At 44.8% G+C, this 22,495-nt stretch overlaps 1 protein-coding gene across 1 annotated transcript in view; it reads right to left on the bottom strand.

Moving 5' to 3' along the window:
* Positions 1 to 12,136, bottom strand: part of LOC142571631 (titin-like) — a 220,107-nt gene extending 207,971 nt beyond the window's left edge. Inside the window, exon 1 of the mRNA XM_075680140.1 lies at positions 11,784 to 12,136. Coding sequence (XP_075536255.1) covers positions 11,784 to 11,841 — 58 coding nt within the window. The 5' untranslated portion in view covers positions 11,842 to 12,136. The remainder of the gene's footprint in view (positions 1 to 11,783) is intronic.
* Between the last annotated feature and the right edge of the window lie 10,359 nt (positions 12,137 to 22,495).

Genomic DNA, 22,495 nt, shown 5'->3' with positions numbered 1-22,495 from the left:
ACCTCGAGGGGACCGAACCTGTACCCCAAGACTATTCGGCGATACCAAATTACTACAAGGGCTGCAGAAAGCGGTATCCACCACCGCACCACTCCCTTAGCAGAGAGGACTCTGCCGCGTGGAGGCAGCTACAAACGGGCTCGTACCCGAACCTAAACGTACTCAGCAAAATTTATCCCCCACAATACAATGAGAAATGCCCCTGGTGCCACGAAACACCCACGCTGTGTCACATAACGTGGGCATGCCATAATATAGACGTGGTAACCGTTATACCAAACCCGAGTGCGGAGCAATGGGAGGGAGTGCTCTCCAGCGATCGCCGGGTCGACCAAGAAGGTCTGATTCGGCAAGGACAACTGGCAGCAGCATCCAGCGGAGCCCTGGACTAAGGGCAACCGACCGTTGTGCTAGAAGATGGACGAATCCATCTGAAGACCGCAGAAGACCAGCGAATCTAGAGCTGATAAATTTTTCACTCACTCACTCACTCTAGTGCTTTAAAAAAAATTCGTTGTACAGATATCAGCCGGTAATTGGAGACTTCATTAACATCACCGTGTTTGAATAACACCGATATTCTAGCTAATTTCATGAGATCTGGGAAAATCGCCGACTGTATTGCTAAATTGAGCATGCGAAACAACGCACTAGTGATGGGCAAGTGTTCCAAAACGTATTTTATTGGCTTGATTAGTAAATTAACGATGTCTAATGCTTTGCTGTTATTTAAATGTATAATTGTTGTAAACACCTTATGTTCATTATCTGGTTCCATAAATATAGTATTTATAGTACTATTATTCAGTGAATAAGCAACTCTGGGTCATGGCTGTGCGCTATGCCTTCGTTCACAAAACGAGTACTAAAGTGGTCAGCCATCACTTTACCGCTAAGTTCACAATTATTATCAGTTATCGATTTGTGTATTTTACTTTTAGTTTCAAGATCTAAGACGCTACTTATTACTTTCCCAACCGAATCCGGATGCTTCTTATTCATTTCAGAAAACGCACATTGATGGTCAACTTTTTTTGCTTGCCTTAGTATAGTATTCAATTTATTTATTTCTGTCTTAAATTCATTAAGTTGAAGTTCTGATCTCGAGTACAGGAACGTATAATAAAGGCGGTTTTTACTTTTTATCAGCTTGACGTGCTCGTTCGTGATCCACGGTTTTCGTATACACCAATGTCGTCCAGGTACATTGTTATGGTGACCAGGAACACGTGGCCCATGCATGTCGCTCACAAAACAGTCACGGGTGTAATTGCACGATCACAGGTAAAACATGCTGCGCTGTCATCTTTGCGGTTGAATAAGATTTCCTTTTTTATTTTTACGGACGCTGCTTAATAGTTGTCACAGGCTACCGTTTTCTGTGCTGCTTGGTGTGTTAAGCTGTGTGGCGGCCTATACACGCTGGGCCCTCCAAGCGCAATACTGCAATTACCCTGCTTCTTACCAGAGTGTTCAATGACACGGTGACGCTGACGCCTTCGACCTGTTACCTACCACACTGGCGACCCGGCTATGGGCTCGTGGATTTATGCCAAAAAGCTACCGGCAACCTACTACGGATCATTTTTCTGTGACCAAGCGGCTTACGGAAGTGAACTACGCTATCGCGCGTTTTACGATAAGCGGTAGACGCCCTCCCAATACCAGAGCGGCGCACGTACTCGCTTGAAGCCATTGAAAAGCAAGACGCTGACAAGCAAGTTGCTCACACGCAAGTTGACTAGCAGAGTAGTGAACAAGGATACCAATGGTAACCGCACCGGAGAAAAGAAAGCAACGACTGTCCTAGGCCATCAGTTTTCCATTACGAATATTCGCTTATCCGAAGCCCGCTCCCTTGGACGCTATAAAGAAATGCTTCTTCAGCCGTGGAAGAATTTCTGCTTATTTCAAAACAATTTCTCGAATCCTTAGCATAATAGGTTATACTTATTTTGCTGGATTCTTCCGCAAGCATTTCATTATTTCGATAAGAACTACATGTATTTTTGTAATGTCATTTGTCTCTCTGACAGTGGTAATGCGTCTTCAGTATTTAAGAAAATGAAATAATTTCTGGGGTTTTACTTGCCAAAACATGATCTGATGATGAGGCACGCCGTAGTAGGTGACTCCGGAATAAATACGACGATCTGAGTTTCTTTAACGTGCAGACCAATACAAGGTTTACAATCTTTTTTTGCATTCCGCTCTCATCGGAGTGTGGCCGCCGCGGCTGGAGTCGAACCGATAGCCTTCTACTCAGCAGCGCAACGCCATAACCACTAAGCCATCTAGGCAGGTTAAAGGAAAAACCAACAAGCCAATCAGCAGGGGCAGCGCGACTGGGACGGAGACAAAGAAACGGAAACCACAACACAAGCGCCTTTTGAATCGCCATGAACCAACTCGCCAAAAACAAAGCTTTACTGCAACAAGCCAACCAATGTTACCTTTTTTAAGCTTGCCTTTAGGTACTAAATGTTTGTCGCACTCAATTGTAAAATGTTACACCTTTCGTAACCGATCGTAACAACCTTTCTATCCACCTCACAATATGCAGAGCTCAAAGAAAAGTTATAAATAAAATATTCCAATATGCAACCAGAAATGCGTCGGCCTGTCACTCATAGAAACCAGCCTTCCAGTAGTTTTCGTTCACGCTCCCTAAGCACCCCAACAGTGACCTTTTCTGCTTGCTGGTCTTCTGGTCCACAGAGAACGAATGCTGCCTAGCAAGTTCAGTCACTTGCTCGATCTGCCAGACTTCGGAAATGGAATTCACTGGGTTTCGCCAACACCTGCTTGTATTCACTCGACCCTTATTTGCGTCTTCGCCTGTCATCCGGACTCGCCTGTCACGAAACAACGTTAATGTGTTGTATGTGGTTCGCCGCCCTATTTGCGAATGTTAATTGTTCATCGAAGTTTCAAACAACACCGCATGCTATTTTCGGTAGTGTGACGAGCACCTTCTGTGCCAATGCACATTCTTCGACCGTCAATGATGTGCTTTGCTACCTAGCCTCAGCCGCTTAGACGGCAGACCGCTGTCGAAGGAAATGACCATGGCAGATTGGCCTAAGCACTCTTCCATGCACAAGGTCACGAAAGCCCTACAGCGCTTTTTGATGATGCCTGAACTGTACGCACGTTTGCGACTGTAAGTGAACATCATGTGCTAGTGTGTTCACAGTGGCTGCTTCTTTATTACCTTTCTGATGTCTGTCAATTTTCTCATCCAATGACACATGCACTAGGCACAACTTTAATCAACCATAACCATGGAGCCACCGTGGCGTCGGGGAAGCGTGCTCGTCTCGCACCGAGGCCCACGTTCGATTCCCACCCAGACCTGATTGCACCAAATTTTCTTTTCAGTTCCATAATTGAATTTGTTTACAGAAACCTGACTGACAAATTTGACGTAAATCCGAGCATTTCTTGACGCGTTCTTACTCTCTGTGCCATCAGCCATTTCTGGTACCATCTTTCGGTCACGCCGCCGACGACAACACCGGATTTTCGTGTAATGGGGCATATAATGCTTTCGCATTATAAACCTAAACGCTACTGAGTTGTTACCTCAGTGTTTACTGCGCCAAAAACGCGGCGTTACGCTTCAGGGATCGACTGGCAGGCTAGTTTGTTCATTATCACAGAAAAAAAAGTACGGGGTTTTACGAGTAAAAACCACGATCTGAGTGTGAGGCACGCCGTAGTGGGTGACTCCGGAATAATTTGGACTACCTAGGATTCTTTAATGTGCTCGTAAATAAAAATGCGTTTTCGCATTTCGCCCCCATCGAAATGCGGCCGCCGTGGCCAGGATTTGATCACACAACCTCGTGTTAAGCAGCCCAACACCATAGCCACTATGCAACCACGGCGGGTCACAGACGGAAGAACCACACATGGGAAGAACCACACACACACACACAAAACGCTGGGTGTGTGTGTGTAGTTCTTCCCTTGTGTCCCATCATGAATCGCTGTTTTGCTGTTATGCTGCAGCATTGCTTAGAAAAGTGGTCATACGAAATAGTCTGATATATTAAAAATACACCGTTGTCCTTTCAAGTTGTGCAACGTGAGCAAATCTCTCTCCTTAATAACGGTTATCACACTTGCGGATACTGAGGAACAGTTCATGGCTATGGTGGTTTACGCAAATACTCCCCGCTCCAGCTCACCATACGTAAGAACCTCAGCACTTCCCAAACTGGTCCCTCCCCCTCCCTCCCCCTCCCTCCCCACTTCCACCTCCCGTCTCGAAGAAGACTCGGATATCAAAGACACTTATTCACTGCAAAAAGCCATTACAAAGCTCTTCAAGTTCAATTGAACGCTCTGACATGAAAACTTTAGTTTTACAACACGAGAACAAAACTACCGGATTCAATGCGGACTATTTATGATCTGCTAGCGCTTTCGCAGGGGAAAGACAGAAGCGTCGTTCTTGTAACACAAGTGAGCGAGCGTATGGTTGCCTATTACACCTCTGTTTCAGTGTGCTATCCGTGGTGTTTATCATGTCTTTAATGTCTTCTGCATACCACGCAATTATGTATATGCATTCATGGAATGAACAGGTAAATAAAGTAAACGCAATAAAACACAACTGCGAGGTTTTTGTCGCTTCATCACTATTCTCGCTACATCACTTTTGTCGCTACATCCCAGTTGTCACGAACGACATCACTTCTCAGACAACAAATATGGTGAAGGTTTCCGCGTAGTACACAAGCGGCGCTTTCTTGCAAAACATGCTTTCCGCGAGCGCCTCCAGTAAGCACGAGAAAAGGCTTAAGAGGAGCGGCTCTATAAAGTGGGTTTACGAAACAGACTAATCCTGTCTTGTCGCAAAGCAAAGGCACAGCATAAATGGTTTCGGAAGGTATAAGTATAGGTGACATCCCCATAGAACGATACCAGTTGATCTTAGGTCTCGCAGAATGTACACTGTGCACAGCTGTCAGCAAGCAGACGTAAGGAAAAATATCATTATCGATAACCAAATGCCTCAAAATGCCCTTTAGAGGCGGAAGACCAGGCAAAAAAATGAGGTGTTACCGGAGGAAGCAGCGCCGTAATATTTCTTTTTATTCTTTTGTGTTGTGGATGGGGCGCTATCGCTTTAATATATTAAAGCGAAGCTCTCTGTGCCCGCCCTCCCGTATTTTGCGTGGCTGCTGACTGCTGTCTGTTGGCTCGGTCAGCATTTCAGCAGATACATTTGTAAATATATATGAAAGTTATAAGTGCGTCGAATTATGAAAGTGCCAACGGCGAAAAGGTTTATATAACCCTTGTATGCTGACCGAAAAAGTAGTGCAAGGAAGCGCACCTCTGCCCTGAGTGACAAAAAATAAATTCCTACATACTGAGCATACAATGTAGACTTCGAGGTATCTAAAGCACATCGACCTATTAATAGATTAGTTTATTATACTTAGCGGATTATTTGATTTACTACAGTTTTTCTTTTACTTAGTCATTCGGCATGTGCCACTGGGTGTGTACGCCTTTTTTTTTTTTTATTCATATGATATAAGGAGATGTTGGCGCGCAATTTAAGGCGCCGGCTACTCCTTATCTCTTGGGTGGTTCCGTCATACATCATTCAGGGTGCACGGTTACATATCAAATAGTCTTTTCACACAAGCACACCTATGGCTCCACACCTACGTAGTCGAAAGTCTCAAAAGTACAAACGATACTGTCGCCTAATAACACTGTCGCTTAATAAAGTTGTACGCCTTCTTTGACCATGCTGTGACACGAGACTGTGACACAAGAGTCCTTAACTAGCTTGTGAGTGATGTATAGCGTATAAACAAAAAAAATGAATGAGCACAAAGTTGTGGCATTTATGGTGGATAAACTTTAACATTGCTTGAGATTACACGTTGCATAGGATGAAAGTAACATTGTACGCATCATGGTTAGTTGTAAGGCATTCAATCAACCACTTCCCCTAAAGCTTCACTTCGCATCGATACCAACATGTGTATTGTACCTGCGCATAATTTTTTTAAGGCTGCATACCCCTTGTGCATACTTGGCATATGCATTCTCAGGGATTGGCTCAGGATGTGCACATGCCAGTATCACATACGCACTGCCAAACTTGTGGGTTCGGGCACGTACCTAGTGACGCATACCTAGTGACCCAAGTTGGCTACTAAGCCAGACAGCAGCCAGCTGTTCATTTGGGCAGATACAAAGTGGCGCATATAGTCTGCTCAGCAGGACAGCAGCTGGCACATACCTATACAGTGGCCAAAGCTAGCAGACAACCTGAGTCGCTGGATATGAGCCACTGTTTATTGTTCGAGATCGCCCAACCATCCAAAGTGGCCGAAGTAGCTAAAGAAAGCTATCGCTTTAATCAACTTGTGACAGATGTAAGCGGAAAGTTTACACAAGACTTTCTTCCCTCGAAACCGCGCTAACATCATCGAGAAGCAACACGTGCACATTGTATATCCCAGGCAGGATGGCGGCGAAAGGGAAGAAATGAACTTGACCTCCGGGGCTGACCAAGCGCGCACCGAAGCAACATAACGCGCGCTGTCCGGATCCGAACTATACACGCACTCTCGGCATCAAAAGGGCGCAGATAAACGGAGCTCTGGGAGCCGTGGTCTGGGGCGCGCGCCGGCAACAAACCCGAGTGCGATACACGTGTAGCAGCCAACTAGGAAGGAGAGAGACAAGGAGGCCATGCAAAGACCCGACTCGGAAAGGAGACGGAGGTCGAAAAGCAAAGGACAACAGGAAACGATGGCGGGGTACAGATTCCATGGACTCATGAGGAGAAGGGTCGGAACCAGAAAGCCGCGAGACGCCAGCAGTGGAAGCGAATCGTCGTTGAAACGGCACCCGGGAGATTCATAATTCCTTCTTGTGCGTCCGAAGCGCGAACGATGCGTTGGTACGGCGTGCCGGTGGTACCAGTTGCGGATAATGCGACGAGCGGACAGAGGGGAAACAAGGGGCAAAAGACAAATTGGTAACGAAAGAAAGAAAGGAGAAACAGATTTAGTGAAGATACAAACTCAGAGAGAGAATGACCGGAACGGAGCACAGCTTCCGTAGTCGCGACTTTGTCATCACTCACTCCTGAATCTTCAACGCGGTAAGCCCAACCTGGGTCAAGCACTCGAGAACTTGTGTGATCTGAGCGGTGTTTTATGTGGGAGGCTCACTACGCAAAGTCATTTATTCTTTCCCTAAAGAGGAGAAAAAAGGAAAGAAAGATTACAGAAGAAGTCTCTCTGCCCACACTCTGACAGCCAGCAAGAAGAGCTGTTTAACGAGCGCTTTGGGGCCCATTGTGAGATGTTAATAAGCGTAGATAAGCCAGCGCTTTCCCAATGTGGAGGAACCCAGTGCGCAGGAGGCGGAAAAGGAAGCAAGAGGCACACGGTTACTAAAGGTGGCTTTCTTCCGTCGAACATTGTCTTAAGAGTGGTTGCGTTGTCATTTGTGTTATTTAGAGCCTGCTTCAACAGGAGATCAAAAGTAAATTAACAATTCCTCGGATGCATAAACTGGATATGATGATTACATGGAATTCATCATTGTTTCCTGAAATAGTGCTGCTGTCGTCAAGGGCAGTCCATGTAGCTCTTCTGGAGCACCACACGCAACATGGGCAAGTGGACGGCTTCGACGACACGGGTGAATGAAGCCTAAAGTGCTTAGATTGAGACTTCTCGTCCTATCATTGCTCAGTAGATGATAACCCTGCGAGGTACGAGCTGCGGCATGTCATCAACAGACTACATGCATTACAATGCCATCAAAAGACAGAAGCATATCGTTTGCTGCTGGTGTACCTTGCCGCCTACAGACACACCTGCAATTATTTCCTGCTAATATGTTGGGCGACATTTACCCCTGAATTTTATAAGCTAGGCAAGCTACTTGCCCGTCTCTAAGAACACGACGACGAAAATACGAAAAAAAAAAGACAACATGTGCAGAGTTGACTACGAAGAGAGCGGAACACCCAATCGGCATCTGTTCACCCCACGCAACACCTCCAAGTAATCCCAAGGCGTGGTCACTCAATTAAATATCGATGACATCATGCATGCTGGATCTACAACAGTTCGCTTTGTTTCATAATCGGTCGCATAAAGCTGTATGTGTATTGTGACGGGTGATTTCGAAGGAAATGCGTTGTTCAATAAAAACCAACATGGCACTATTCTTCGGTCTCAGTCAAAAACAATTAGAAGGTTCGGTTTCATCTTTAACCTTTTGTAACCGGTATTTGAGCTTCCGTAAACCTCTGCTGTGTTGGATTCCTTGCCGTCAGAAAAACCTTAACTTCATTTGTTCTTTTCCTTCTTTTCTGTAGATGATCCTTCCTGTATTCAAGTTTAAAGGTCTCCGACTATATTCTATGGTGAGCATGGTAGGAAGCAGTTGGTGACAGACTACGACGCCATTACATCATTCGGTCTGCTTCACCGTTAATGCTTGGTTGCGCATGCTCGTGAATATCTTGGAACATGTAGGTAAGAACAGCAAGTGCTCGATTTTCGTAAAAGAAGTACGTTTTTGACTTTGAAAAGAACTTTGACATTGAAATGCGTTACCAACAACAGATAGAAAGAGAGAAAAAGGAAAGGACGGAAGGCAAACCAGATTCTCGTCCGCTTTGCTACCCTACACACAGGCACTGGTTGAACAGTCATATGCTGTTGTGTCATGAAATGAAATCTACCTTTATCTCCAAAGGCTCTTTGTGGGGCAAATGACTGGTGCCTACCAAGCGTGGAGTCACTACAACGAGGAAATGCAGAGACAAGGCATGGTAAGCTTTGTTATATGTCCTATATTACGTCAGTTGCCCAACAAAAGATGCTTCAGTAGGTGACATCTACACAATTACTCGGAAAGCGAGAGCATCGCGCAAAATAATCTTAGGTGGAGTAAACACGCGGTATCCACTCACGAAAGAATGAAAGATAAAGGCAAAAGGAAGGCGAGTCGTGCGTAGATAGAGAAAGCAGCACGAGAAACCAGAATCATATTTGCCAGCACAAACTCCCAATCCCGTATCTGTAAAATGGCATTTTTCTTCTAGTAAAGAAGAAAAAGAAAACGGAGGCAAAGCTCTCACTCGAGGAGCGCATCGGAAGACGCGATCTCCGGCTTGCCAGACACCCCAGTCCTTCTGCGAATCGCACGGATCGCCGCGAATAGTAGCGAGCAGTTGCAGGGAGGAAATCTTGCTGTGCTCGGCTGCGCAAGTCCTCCTCGCGCATTGGGAATGACACATACTCTCTAATTCCCCTAATCGCTCAACCCTGCGGAGTCTCAGCCTAGAGCGGAGCCGACGTGGACCCTCAGCCGCCGCTGCCCCGGCGAGGTACCTATCGCGCCCTAATCTCGAGCATCGGGACCAACGTGCGGCGTCGTATCGCCGCAGTTCTCCAGAGTCTGTCTCGTGTCACGCCGGGGCGTTTTCAACAGAGACACGTCCACGACACGCGCGAATCTCTCCCGACATCGCGTGTAGTCGCGCTACTTTAGAAAGCGTTAATTTTCATTGGTCGTGTCTGCTGGAACCTGCTAGGCGGATCTTCACTGGAATGTACCAGCTGTGGGCAACTTTTGCAAGGCTAGGTCTGCTTGCAGCAAGTAACACCCCTCCTTCCCCTCCTGGACAGGAACAACTTTAGCTTGTTCTTTGCCATACGCGGGTATTCATGGGTTCAAAAGGTGTGTTTTCCCCCCTAATAGCCGTCGCAGAACCCAGCATCGCAATAGCTTACGGCTGTAAATTTTGTTAATCCAAGAACCAACTATGGGAGTCTTTGGATTACCTAAAGGTCAGTGTGGTTATAGGAAAGCGTAAAAGCTTGGAGTAAGGATTTTACTACAAGCAGTGACCATAGTGAACCGCGGAAACCGCGCGTATAAGAAAACCATGAATAGTTTTCACTGTGTGATTTAGAAAAACATGACAAAAGCTTAAATTCACTAGGAAATATTTGGATCCTTTGTGTGTGTCATGGGTACAAGAACCTAAAGAAGAATTTACAGTTTAATGTTTTAACATAAATATAGCATAGCATGAATAACATAGCTCATATGTAAGAAAGTGCACAGTCGAAATTCGTAATCCCCCAGTCAATTTTCAAACACAGTCATGGGTGCCTCTACATCTGTCCCAAAACGTACAAACACTTCGACTGCTTAAGTATAACGTCGCCTACAAATGTTGCCGTCTAGTTACCTCTCATTCTACAAACGATGGGTCTCGTCACTGAAACGACGCACAACACAAACTACTGCAATTTATGTATCATATTAATCATCAAGTGAAAATGTGCCTTAGATGTCGTGGTTATTAATACGGTCACAATGACGGTACGTTTATTAACAGAATCTTCTGTGATATGTTGTTGTGACACCAGTTATTCGCTGTCGTTTTTCTGACACGTCTTGCCTACTCAAAGAGGCATCAAATTTATTTGGCCGATGAAATCAGCCACCGCGCAATTGATAATATTGGATGCCTCTTTCACATTTAACTCTTCTTTCATACCTTAGAAACGACATTTTAAATTAGGAGAAAGATGCCATAAAAGCAAATTATTCACTTTTTTCCAAGCAACACCGTGGTCTCGGAGATCGAATGCCATGCGCCTGGGTTTAATATGTACTTTCCATGTACCGACTGACAAAGGTACCAAACAAAGGCCTGGTACTTTGTATCTTATTTTTATGTTAGATTACTGTTCCATATACGACGAGTACGTAAGTCTGAAATATTTGCATGTCAATCACATCAATTTCACTGCGAATGGACTTGCATGATCGGGAAACCATACCATCGCCATCTGATAGAATTTACAACAATCCGGAAAACGCCTTAGGACAACTTTCTGCAATCTTTTTCCTGCGCAGCACGAACTAACTTCTAAAATAATGTTCGTTTTTCTGACAAAAATGTGTCAGTCATTACCATGCAGTTCTTAAATAAATTATATTTTAATACAATTTTCTTTGTGTGACCTAAAAATTAGGGAAGCCAGCGACATCTTTTAATAAAAGAATGCCCGCAAGATTTCTATCCCAATGATGCTAAATAAATGACGGCCCTGCGCCGCATTACGTGAGCTGCTGAAGTTCTTATACACTATAATTTGTTCTCTCATTACATCCATAAAACAAGATTAGCCATTATATTTAAACTGTTTACGATTGCATTTTCGTCGTGATGGCAAAAGCTGGATGTATTTTCGGCATCCATGTTTTCAGAAATGCATTTTTGTTTTCATTGATATGCTTAACACAGCAATAAACAGCCTTCCGCAATCTCGTGCCCATGTTATCTGTTGTTTATGTACAACGTGGCTCGTTCTCAGTTTTCTAGTTTCTATGTTTTTTTTATTATTTTATCGTACCTTCAACATGACGCGTGAAACAGCGCTGGAAATTTACTATGCGGAGGCCTGACAGCTACCACAGTGACTTTGTACGCTCCTTTAGAAATTGTACTGCATGCAGTAATTCCCATCTGCAATTCCTTTAACCATAGGTGTTTTCTGCGTCACACAGCGTGAACCTTAGCGCGAAATTTTGCCGACGTCGCGCTAAACACGCGGCTGTAGACGGGTAGTGCTAGCCTCGTTAATTTTTCACTCAGCCGGCTTACAAATGGGACGCGAAGCCTAACAACAATAAACTTCTGGGCACTGGAACCTACAGCGCAAGTATGTCAGCGGCGTACATGCGATTAACAAGCTTTAACTTACCAGTTAAGCAAGGAAGCAGGCAAAAGACCTTGGGCCACCAGCTGACTAGAGGACTCATCACGGTGATTCTCCCGGTGACAGAACACACCCGCAACGTTGGCTCGGCGACGAAGAGCGAGAGGAAAGCGGAATTTGGATAACCGTGAGCGTTCAGGAAAAAAAAAAGAAGAAAAACTTTTTCGCCAAGCAGCCGAAGTCGCCAAGTTTGTGTCTCACGAAGTAGCGAGTGGGATCGTCGTTCGTCCGGATATCGTCAAGGGCCGAGATATGCACCGCCGGCACACGTTGCTAGTTTCGCAGCCGCGTCACTCGAATCACGTGCAACAAGGAGGAGCAGTTCCATGACAGAATAGCAGATGTAAAAAAATGTGAAAAGCTGCGCAGCGTGTTGCGGCCGCGGCGACGACAACCCGTGCGACCGGCGTGCGTGAGTGACTCCTTTTTTTGAGGTAAAACCTTGACTGGGACGGTGCCACGAGCCCCCGCTTCACCCTCGCCACCTTCTTTCGGCCAGTGGGCCCTCCCCCCTTCGCGCGGTTTGTTTTAAGGCCCCGGGCTCGTCGCTTACACAAGAGCGAGCAGGCGTGGCCATCCTCTCGCGCCACACAGGGCGCCTGCGCGGCCTACTCCAATCCCGCGGCGCCACCAGGTTTCGGTTTCACTTTTGCGGTGCGCCGCCGAGCGCTCTTCACGTCGCCGCGCCGCCACCACGGCTGCCTGCTGGCACTCTTTCTTTTTCTTTTTTTTTCCTTCTCGTCGCCGGATAACTCTGTGCGCTCGCCCGCTGGTTCTGTCGACGTTTGTTTGCTTTACGGTTTCCCTCGTCGCTGTCCGCAGCGCGCAGGGCTTCCACCGCTGGTTCTGCTTCGCCGCACATAGAGTAATGGAGTGGCAGAGCACGCTCTACAGGACAGAAAGACAGAAAAGGAACAGAGCGTTCGTGTCGACACGGAGATGAAGTTGTTCGTGTCAGCCGCAAAATCAGGACGTCCTATAGAGCTAGCACACCTTCCTATCATATCTAAATTTATTTTTGGGTCAGCATCGTTAAGTACTAGTGTGCGGTCGTGCAGCGATAAGTGTGGTTCTTCAAGTAGACAAACCACCATTTTTCTTACTATTTCTTGTTTTTTCCTCTCCAAATTACATATGAAAGCACATATGAAAAAGTGCATATAAGTAAGAAATGTTAATTCTGCCGAAACGACATCCGAAAAACTGGGAATCACCATGCTCCTTCCTCCAAGGTCCACTTGGAGGCAGGAGCACGGTGACAAAAGGTTCACAAAAGATTCAGAAAAGGTCACGAAAGGTTCCCAAAGGTTAACAAAAGGTCCACAAAAGGTTCTCCTCAAAGGTCTTCGAGGTCTTCAATGGTAATATGTTCGCTCTCATTCGAGAATTCCACTGATACAGAACACAAACCAGAAGGGCCTATGGACTCGTGCAACAAGTTACAATGCGCAATGGATCAAATGTAGTGTATCTGATTCGGTCTTTCAACTTAATTATGCGCATTACTGAGATGCATGGTTACTGTGAGGTTTACTGCAATTATACGTTTTACGTAAGAAAATGTTTACATCGCATCATTTCTATTTGTTCTGACTCTTACTTTCAGTGAAAGCTATTACAATTCATCTCTTTACCCGCGCAGGTTGATATACATAAAGAACGTAGTATGAAAGCCTGATTTAACCACGATTCCGAGCGATGCTTTCAAAGCACCATCTCATCTTAAGCAGACGCCCTATCCAGAGCCTCCTACTAACAAAATGGCTACCGCATAGTTTGGGACTAACACATTTTTCGCATGATACATCCACAGAGGCTGTGAGATGACGAACAACACTACTTCCGAGAAGCTTCAACTAGAACAAGCACAATTATGCTCCCTACCTGGTGCTTGGTCATTATAAAACCTCATCGCTTGATAAAGAAGTACCTCCAATGTCAGGACATCTACACCCGTCAGGTTAGCTTTGAGCATCAATGGGAAATCCCTACAGAGGACAAGAGCACTTTGGCCTTGTTGGTGTATCGCTTGTGTGTCTCGTCTCCTCCGTCCTTGTCTCGATTTCGCGCTACGTCTTGGTCACTACAGTGATAGCAAGTTTAACACTTTATTGTGTCCTGTTTTTCTTTTATGCGCGCATGTGCGCACATACGGAGCGGAGCGAAAATGAAGGCTTAGATTCCTTTTCCGAGCGATTCAACCTTGAGACATTGAGTGCTGTTTACCGGCAGGTAACAAGCAGTGGCGGATTCAAAACTACGATATCCCTCAAGAGAGCTAAGCGCTGAACCATGATGCCACGGATGAAGGAATGAAAGAACAAAAAAGGCACAGGCAGTTTAGTTTTGCAAACTTAGCAATGGTGGAGTAATTTCATTTAACATGTCAAAGGAGCACACCGCCTAATAAAGACACTATAGTGGAGGACTCCTGATTTTTTCCCCTGGTATCTACTGATCCGGATGGCCTCCGGGCCTGGATTTATTTATTTATTTATTTATTTATTTATTTATTTATTTATTTATTTATTTATTTATTTGCATGCACTGCAGCCCAATATAAGGCTACAGCAGGAATGGGAACATTATACAATAATATGCATTATACATTAAACACACACACACATACAAAAAAGGTAAATAATTAGAAGAACCGCTTCACGTGTTAGCTAGGCGCTTACCTTTGGTAGCTATAAAATCTTTTAGTGATAGTGAACGAATGTTACCACGTATATTTGTGGTTACCACGTATAATTCCAAAGTTCTATAATACGTGGAAAAAACTGTATTTGAATGCGTTAGTACGAGCAAAAATAAGTCTGGCATCTACGGATACAACTTGCGTTAGTAAATGTGATATAGTTACAATCAGAAATACCAGAGGTGGAGTTATTAAATGCACATAAAATTTTTAAGGCTTCAATGCGATAACGTGAAAGTAATGGCTCAATGTTCAGAGATTGTTGAATCTGTGTTCGCGAGAAACTGCGGCTGTAATTTTGGCAAGTGCAAGGGATAGATTTTCGTTGAACGTTATTGATCGAGTTTATTTCACATTGTTTGTAGGGGAATCAAACGACAGATGCATATTATAGAACAGGGAGAATTAATGTTTTATATAATAACAGTTTAGCATCGCGGGGGGTCGTAGCTAAAGTGCGGCTGAAATAACCTACTTCTTTAGGGCTTTCCCTTTTGCATATACGATGTGTTTAGACCAAGAAAGATGTTTGGTTAGGATGACACCTAAGTATTTATATTGCGAGACTCTTTTAAGTTAGATGCCATCCAGAGAATAAACGGACGAGATGGGGCTCTGTCTATTGGCAAATGACATCACGACTGTTTTACTGCAGTTGATGTTCATTTACCACATTTTTCACCAAGCCCAGAAAGACATAAGGGATTGGGCAATACGATAATGGTCATCAATGCAGTTAATAGATTCGTATAATACACAGTCATCTGCACAAGGTGTGTTTTTAGTTGAGGTGCTACGAGGTAAATCATTAATATATATTAGAAATAATAAAGGGCCTAATACAGATTCATGAGGAACGCCTGACGTGACGTTGACAGGAGTTGATTCCACTGAGTTAAAAACGAACAAATTGTGAGCGACCATGAAGAAAACCGGCTATCCAATAAATAACGTAAAGATTATTGAATATGGCGTTTAGTTTTACCAGTAATTTAGAATGAATCACAGGGTGAAAAGCTTTAGCAAAGTCAATAAAAATGGCATCCACTTGATTACCTGTGTCTAGGTTATAACCGATTTCAAGAATAAAACCGACTAATTGCGTTACAGTGCTAAAGTCACGACGGAAACGTCGCTGGGTAGATGTTAGAACATCATTAGAGTCAAGGAATTCAATTATGTGCTTATTGTGCTCGTAACATCTTCCATGACTGGGATGTGAGAGAATGACTGGTGTGTGAGAGATATCGGCCTGTAGTTGGAGAGAAGTTGTTTATCACTTGGTGTATACAAAGGCAGGACTTTGGCTGTTTCGCATTTAGTTGGTACTTCACCAGAGTCTAAGGATTTCTGAAAAAATACAGTAAAGTACTGAGCTGTCCATACGGAATATCTTGCAAAGAAAGGTATTCGGGGTACCATCAGAACCTGTACACTTTTCAGTGTCGAGATTCAAGATTAGGTTTAGGACACCATCAGAACTTATTACAATAACGACTAGTTTATTATTTTGTGCATCATAACTAAACTTTGGAACTACATGAATATCGAGGGTGAAAACAGATTGGAACTACGAGTTAAAAGCATTCGAAACTACGGTGTGGTCGTTAGTAATAAGGTGGTCAATCTTGAAAGAGATACTGCACGTTGATCTTGGTAAAATTGAAGTCCATAACCTGCGAGGTTTTGATTTAAGTATTATAAGGAGTTGCGCTGAAAAACAGAAATCTTCGGCGTTTTTAGTCCGAGTACGAATTGCCTCCTGACCTTTTTCATAAAGAACGCGAAGCGCAGGTTTAGAATGCTTTGATTTACGTAGTCAACCAACACGGCGTGACAGGTGCATGATATCCCGGTTAATCCAAGGAAGTTTATCACTTAATCCTGTTTGTTTTTAATAGAACGTAATTATTGATTCAAGATTTCACTAACGACTCAAAACAATCAACAAGTGTGTCGACATGAAATTCGGTACTGAGTGACAAAAGATAGTCAAAGTTCTTTGCCAGAGTATCAGTGATAGACGTATTGTCAGCCTTGTTAAAATCGTGAAATGTAATATAGCTAAAGCATTCATGTGGTATGGCCTCCTTTTTAACTCTTCTCATATATCATTGATGCCAGCCTGGATCCCCTGGTATAGTAGATGCGAGGTCCCGCAGTCAGTATTTCATTTTTAAAATAAAGACGTTTTCGCCACCCTATCAGTAATTCTTAAACATCCTCCCAAAGACACGGTACACAAACTATGCATACCACCCCCATCAAAATCCAGCCACTTCCGCCACGTATCAATCCCCCTCATCATCTCTTACCATCGATAACAACTCATCATTTGGCTGTACCACTTTCCTTCTAGTGACAACTGCATGAGTGGTTGACTCGCAACGCTGTCAAGAAAGGTTTTATAAACAGATAATACGCTTCGTTAAAATAAACTCTATGGCTTTATATTGCTCACAAGCAGAAAAAATTGTTCTATTGCAGTATTTATAAGCCATAGCTCCTGCGAAACTACGATGGATCTGCGTAACGGAACCTGGTTCAGTAGCAGAAGTTCACGCGGTAGGTGCAGAAGCTAGTCATCCGAGGTCACGGTCCGCTACGCCATCTCGGATATCACAGAACGTGTTGTTGCATCGGTTACGACGGTGCCGCAACTTTGAGTCGAAAGACATCGAAAGACCAGTCGGCTGATGCGTTAAAAACACTGTGTTTCTACCGTTGACGCCGATGGGCGTTGGTTATGAGGCGGGTCTGCAGCGAGGGCCTCTGTCCTCCCCCCCCCCCCTCTCTCCGCGTTTAACATTTCTTTAGCAAGTTCTAAATAATTCCACCTCTCTCAATCAGGGCTACACTACATCTATCTATCTATCTATCTATCTATCTATCTATCTATCTATCTATCTATCTATCTATCTATCTATCTATCTATCTATCTATCTATCTATCTGTCTGTCTGTCTGTCTATCTATCTATCTATCTATCTATCTATCTATCTATCTATCTATCTATCTATCTATCTATCTATCCTTCTCTCTCCCTCTCTGTTTCTCTCTTGCTAGAGGGATTTTTTAAGAAGTCGCTTTTGCACAGCTACCTTATTATTTGGTGACGGGACAGGACTGGACTGTGCAAAACCAAAAGTGAGAAGTATTCAGACCAATTCATTGTAGCAACGATCAGTGAGCTCACGCGAGGCATAGAATTCACACTCCATTAATATCAATATGTGCAGCAGACGCACGTGAGAAAATATGTTACAATATAACGAGACGGCTTTCGGTACCTCTGTTTTGTATGTACGTACACTGTGGCTAACAGCAAAATGTGAAATCGTTTATCATGTGTTAAAAACAAGAACAGGTACATTGTTTGCAGAAGAGGAATCTCTTCTACCTTGGGTCATCGCCTCAAATTATTAATAATTCAGACATCTGGGAGTAACAAAGGTATCATTACGCAATTACGTGTCTTCTCTATGTATTAAAGACAAAACATGCCAAGACGTGACCAAGTATTCCACCGATGGAATTAGTAGCACGTCGCATAATTTGGAGAAAAAAAGCTTTACAACGTTTAAATAAGTATAATAATTATATTACAAAAACCAACGGAAAAGTACTAGTCTTGCTGGATTTAGGGCGTAACACTTACGTTATTAAAGAAATATCCCCTCTGCTAAGTATAGATATATATGTCTCTGACGTTTCACTTACTGCAAATGTTTACCATGTTTTTATCGGTATTGTATATCTTTAATAAACGTAATAGTGCGTTAGATAGACTCGTCAATTCGAAATAGAGTGGCTTATTTGCTTTGCACTTTCTAAGAATTATTGTAAAAACATGCGCAAACTATAGCGAACGCAAGCTTTCCTTTTTTGTTGTTCTTTACCACGTCACCCCACTATTTTGCATAACAAAGATATATAGCATCCTGAATAAATACGTTCAACAAAATGTCAAAGCAGGAGACATTAAAAGCAGTATGCGGCAGAAGAAAGACCGGAATAAATAAGAAAGATGGTATGGAGGTCAACCAAAGGAGCATACAGTTCGCTCCTTTGGCTTTTCTTCCCCAGCGAAAGGATCAACCTTTCAAAGGGGAAGAAAAAATAAGAAAAAAAATGGGGAGAATGAAACAAAATAACAGGGCCGTAGACGCCATATGCGCAATGGAAGAAGAAAATAAACTTTATTAAAAAGATTGGTCCGGTAGTTTTGGTTGATGTGGCCTCAGGTGGCCTCAGGTGGCGGCTCGAAGTCCTTGGACTCAGGCGGCATCTTCGGCTTGCCGGACGGCCCAGAGCAGAGTAAACTACACTTCACAGAAAGAAGCACTCACGCATGTTCACGTGATTATGTGTGAGTGCTTCATGAGTGATCACGTGTGAAGTAGAGAGAGCAACGCTCAACTGATATTGGAGATGTTTACCTTGCCATACGCCAAACACGCTACTTCAAATGACGAGGGTGACATACGAAATGGCACATTCATACATAGTACGCACGCACGCGGCACACATAGGCACGCACAGTAACGAGTGGCTAATGCGTCAGACCGAAGCTATTGTCTCTGGGAAAGGCTAAGCGCGCCTGGCTTACAAGCTTCCTATAGGAGCGCAAGTATTTTGACCACTTGTACTGCAGTGCTTCGACTTTGCTTTCCTGTAACAAAAAGAAAACGAGGCCGCCGCGGACCCAAGGTTGAGGTATCGGGCTTCTGCTCTCGTGGTCCTTTGCTTGAATCCCGCCGAAAGACAACCTTATTTATGTTTGCATATATCCGGAACTTTACGGTAATGGCGAAGATTTGCCTGGAGTGTCCATATAATTAATTAATAGATAATACAGTTGAAGCAGTTCGATATTAATGCTGCGGGCTTCACACTGTCGATTTCTTTGTCCGCTTTTCCCAGTTTTCTTTCCTGATGCGAAGCGTGTGGCTATTCCACCACCACCATCTCTCTGAAATTTTACATCGGTATGCGTAGACACTACGAGTCTCATCTTAAGAATAAGTTGTGCTACCTGTACTTGAACACTAGGCTGTGTAACTCCAGTTGTAGGTCATTCAATACTTTCTTACAAAATTTACTCACCTCTGACCACTTGCGTGGGCCGGTATTCCGACACTAAGTTTTAAAGTATTAAACCCCAAATGTTATTCGTTTGCGTCGACAAAAGTTTGAGGCCGGAGCAAATAAGAAAGAAGTGAAAATTCTCTTCGGCGAAATTCTTAGACGCAGAGCGGAGACCGCAAATCCCTGCTAAGAAGCACACCGTGTCGAAGCCGACTACGAAACCGCGCGCGCAACATCTACGCGCTGAATTCGGGGTCATGTTCCGCATGCCAACTCCTCAGCGCCATTCGAAATCACGTCGGGCAATAAATAACTGAACTTGGGCGCACTACGGTCCGGGCGGCGGGGCGGATTCACTGCTAAAAGCTAAAGACACGCTATGAGAAAAAAAAAAAGAAAGAAAAGGAAAATGTGGGTGAGAAGGGAGAGGGGCGGTGAATGTGCGATGATTCTCGATTTTTTTTTTTTTGCGAGAAATATTACTAACGGCACACCGCGAGGAAGCGAGGGATGGAAATGACGAAGTAAAAATAATGGAAAGGAAAGTAGGCGGTAAAGCGAAATGCTGCAGGGAACGCAATCGCGCGTCTTGTGTATCGCACGGCCGGGCGTTTTGACTGCGCACGTCGCGCCATAGCTCAATGGACACGTACTACGCAAAGAGCCACCGCAGTTGGGGAGAGCTTCAGTTCCACGACACGCGGCTCTATACGGCGGGGAAATAACCGATAACGCCAGACGATGCAGCGACGCTCGCTGTTCTGCTTGCGGCAACTTTGTTCCCGTTGGCGTCCGTTTTTCTACCTTGCGTTCGGAATCAGTGGCTCGTGCGGGTCTTCCCCCTCGCCGCCAGGTAGCGTAGAAACTCGGAAAATGAAAATAAATGCGGCCTGCTCGCATTTTGGCGAGACCGCCGCCGCTGGTGTCGTCGTGTGTGCTGCTCGAAGAGCTCGAACTGCGAACCGCGTACGTCACAAATGCGAAAATCCACTCGGCGCCCCCTTTGTTTTTATCTGTTTGATTGGTCTGCTTTTTTTTTTTCATCAATGATCGCGTCGACAGAAGAGAGTGAAAATAAAGCCCGACCCAGACGAGAGGACGAATTCGTCATCCAACGCTCCGAAATCAGTGGAGCGCGTGTTTCTTGCGACGTGCCGGACAATTCTAACCGCTCTTAGCTTTGTACAAGCAATGGTCCATTGGGTCGCCATGGTGCATCACCACAGCGGGTTATCAGTTAGCTTTACCGCGTTTCTACAGATGCAACGAAATAAAACGTCGCTGCCAACAAGTGACCTAAAGACTGTAGACCACGCATGGTTCAGAAAAAAATCATCAATATGCTGGGATAGTTTACTGCTCGTATTTGATGTGGAGGCTTGCATATGCTAAATTTTTGTTCAGTAGGTGACCATCTAAGGCATCATATTAGTATTTTTCCTTAAACTTCGAAAGTGTATGGTACGTAGTGCTAATGATCCGTTTCCTCCGTACCCGTGGACTGCACTTCAAGTACCAGAGTAACAAAACAGGAAATCGGACGACTCACTGTGACTTACAACTGTAAGTCAACTTCTACAACAGTGGTGTAACTGGCGCTCTTTGGCCAAATCTGGCCCTTGCGCCATAAAACACCACACATCATCAACAGTGGTGTCACTCTCGCTGAAGGTTTTACAATCTCACAGTTTGTCAGCAACGACAAATTTACACGCGCTGCTTTGAGTGTAGCCCCGAACGCGCACTCGTTCTCTCACCTGCGCATGTGCGTGGCACGGCCATCAAATTTTCGCAAGAAATAAGAAAGAACGCGCAGTTCGGTCATCATCTATCGATAGCGCGCCGCGATCGCCATCATGCCACCGCGGGCCCGCGCGAGCGGTCATTAGCTTTCATTAGGCATTCCGCCTGGCGCTGGGTGGCTTCGAGGTGCAAGGGCGTTGCTGCACGTAGTCGGGCGCCGGCGCTCGCGGAATAGAAAAGCGGCTGCGCATATAGACAAAGCGCTGGGAGCGACTCCCTACCGGAGTTACGGGAGGACACTGACTGACGTGTGCAAGAACGGGGTGGTCAGAAAAAGGGTGAGGAGAGCGCAAGGCAAAAAGCCTCAGCCAAGAAGCGCCGTTTACCAAAAAATAAAAAAAACAATGAAAAAAGTCTGCCGCGGGTTGAATTCCTAATATGTAGCGACGAGCTAGCGACATAAAAGCTCGATTAGTATGCGCCGTGGCAGTGACTGCGCTTGCAGTGCCTGAATAGAGCGACCTGCGCGAAGCCGGCGACCAGACCGGTCCATTGCATAGCTGCTGACGGCGACGGTTACAGTTCGCGCTCGCGTCCAGTCCGCCACCGTCATCGTAATGCGTCGTTCGAACAGGGTGCGCTAGCCAGCGTGGTTATGCGCACCAGCATTTGTACTCCGTCGCTGCGCCGCTGCTAAGTAGTACCGAACTTTGTGCAAGATTCAGTTACACACCCAGAAACAAAATCAACCAAATCCTGCGCATGCGAACCTGCAGCAGCCACGCCTGACGTATTGGAGGCACGTAGCGAAGCGGCTACAGGACGGGTTCTGCTCTATGCAAAAGGAAACTTACTCAACCCGGGATTGCATTTGGTGGCAACGTGGAGGTACAGATTTGTCAATAAAAATACGGATTGAATTGCCTTATGTTGCTTTCTGTTAAGTTTGGCTAGCATTCTTTGCCTACTTCAGGCATATTGAATCTATCTATCTATCTATCTATCTATCTATCTATCTATCTATCTATCTATCTATCTATCTATCTATCTATCTATCTATCTATCTAACTATCTATCTATCCATCCATCCATCCATCCATCCATCCATCCATCCATCCATCCTCTTACGCCTACCAAATTGCCTACTTTGTCTAGCAGCTTAGATC

Source organism: Dermacentor variabilis, chromosome 2 (assembly GCF_050947875.1).
Source record: "Dermacentor variabilis isolate Ectoservices chromosome 2, ASM5094787v1, whole genome shotgun sequence".
Classification (NCBI taxonomy): Eukaryota; Metazoa; Arthropoda; class Arachnida; order Ixodida; family Ixodidae; genus Dermacentor; species Dermacentor variabilis.
This window is presented reverse-complemented; position numbering and strand designations above follow the sequence as displayed.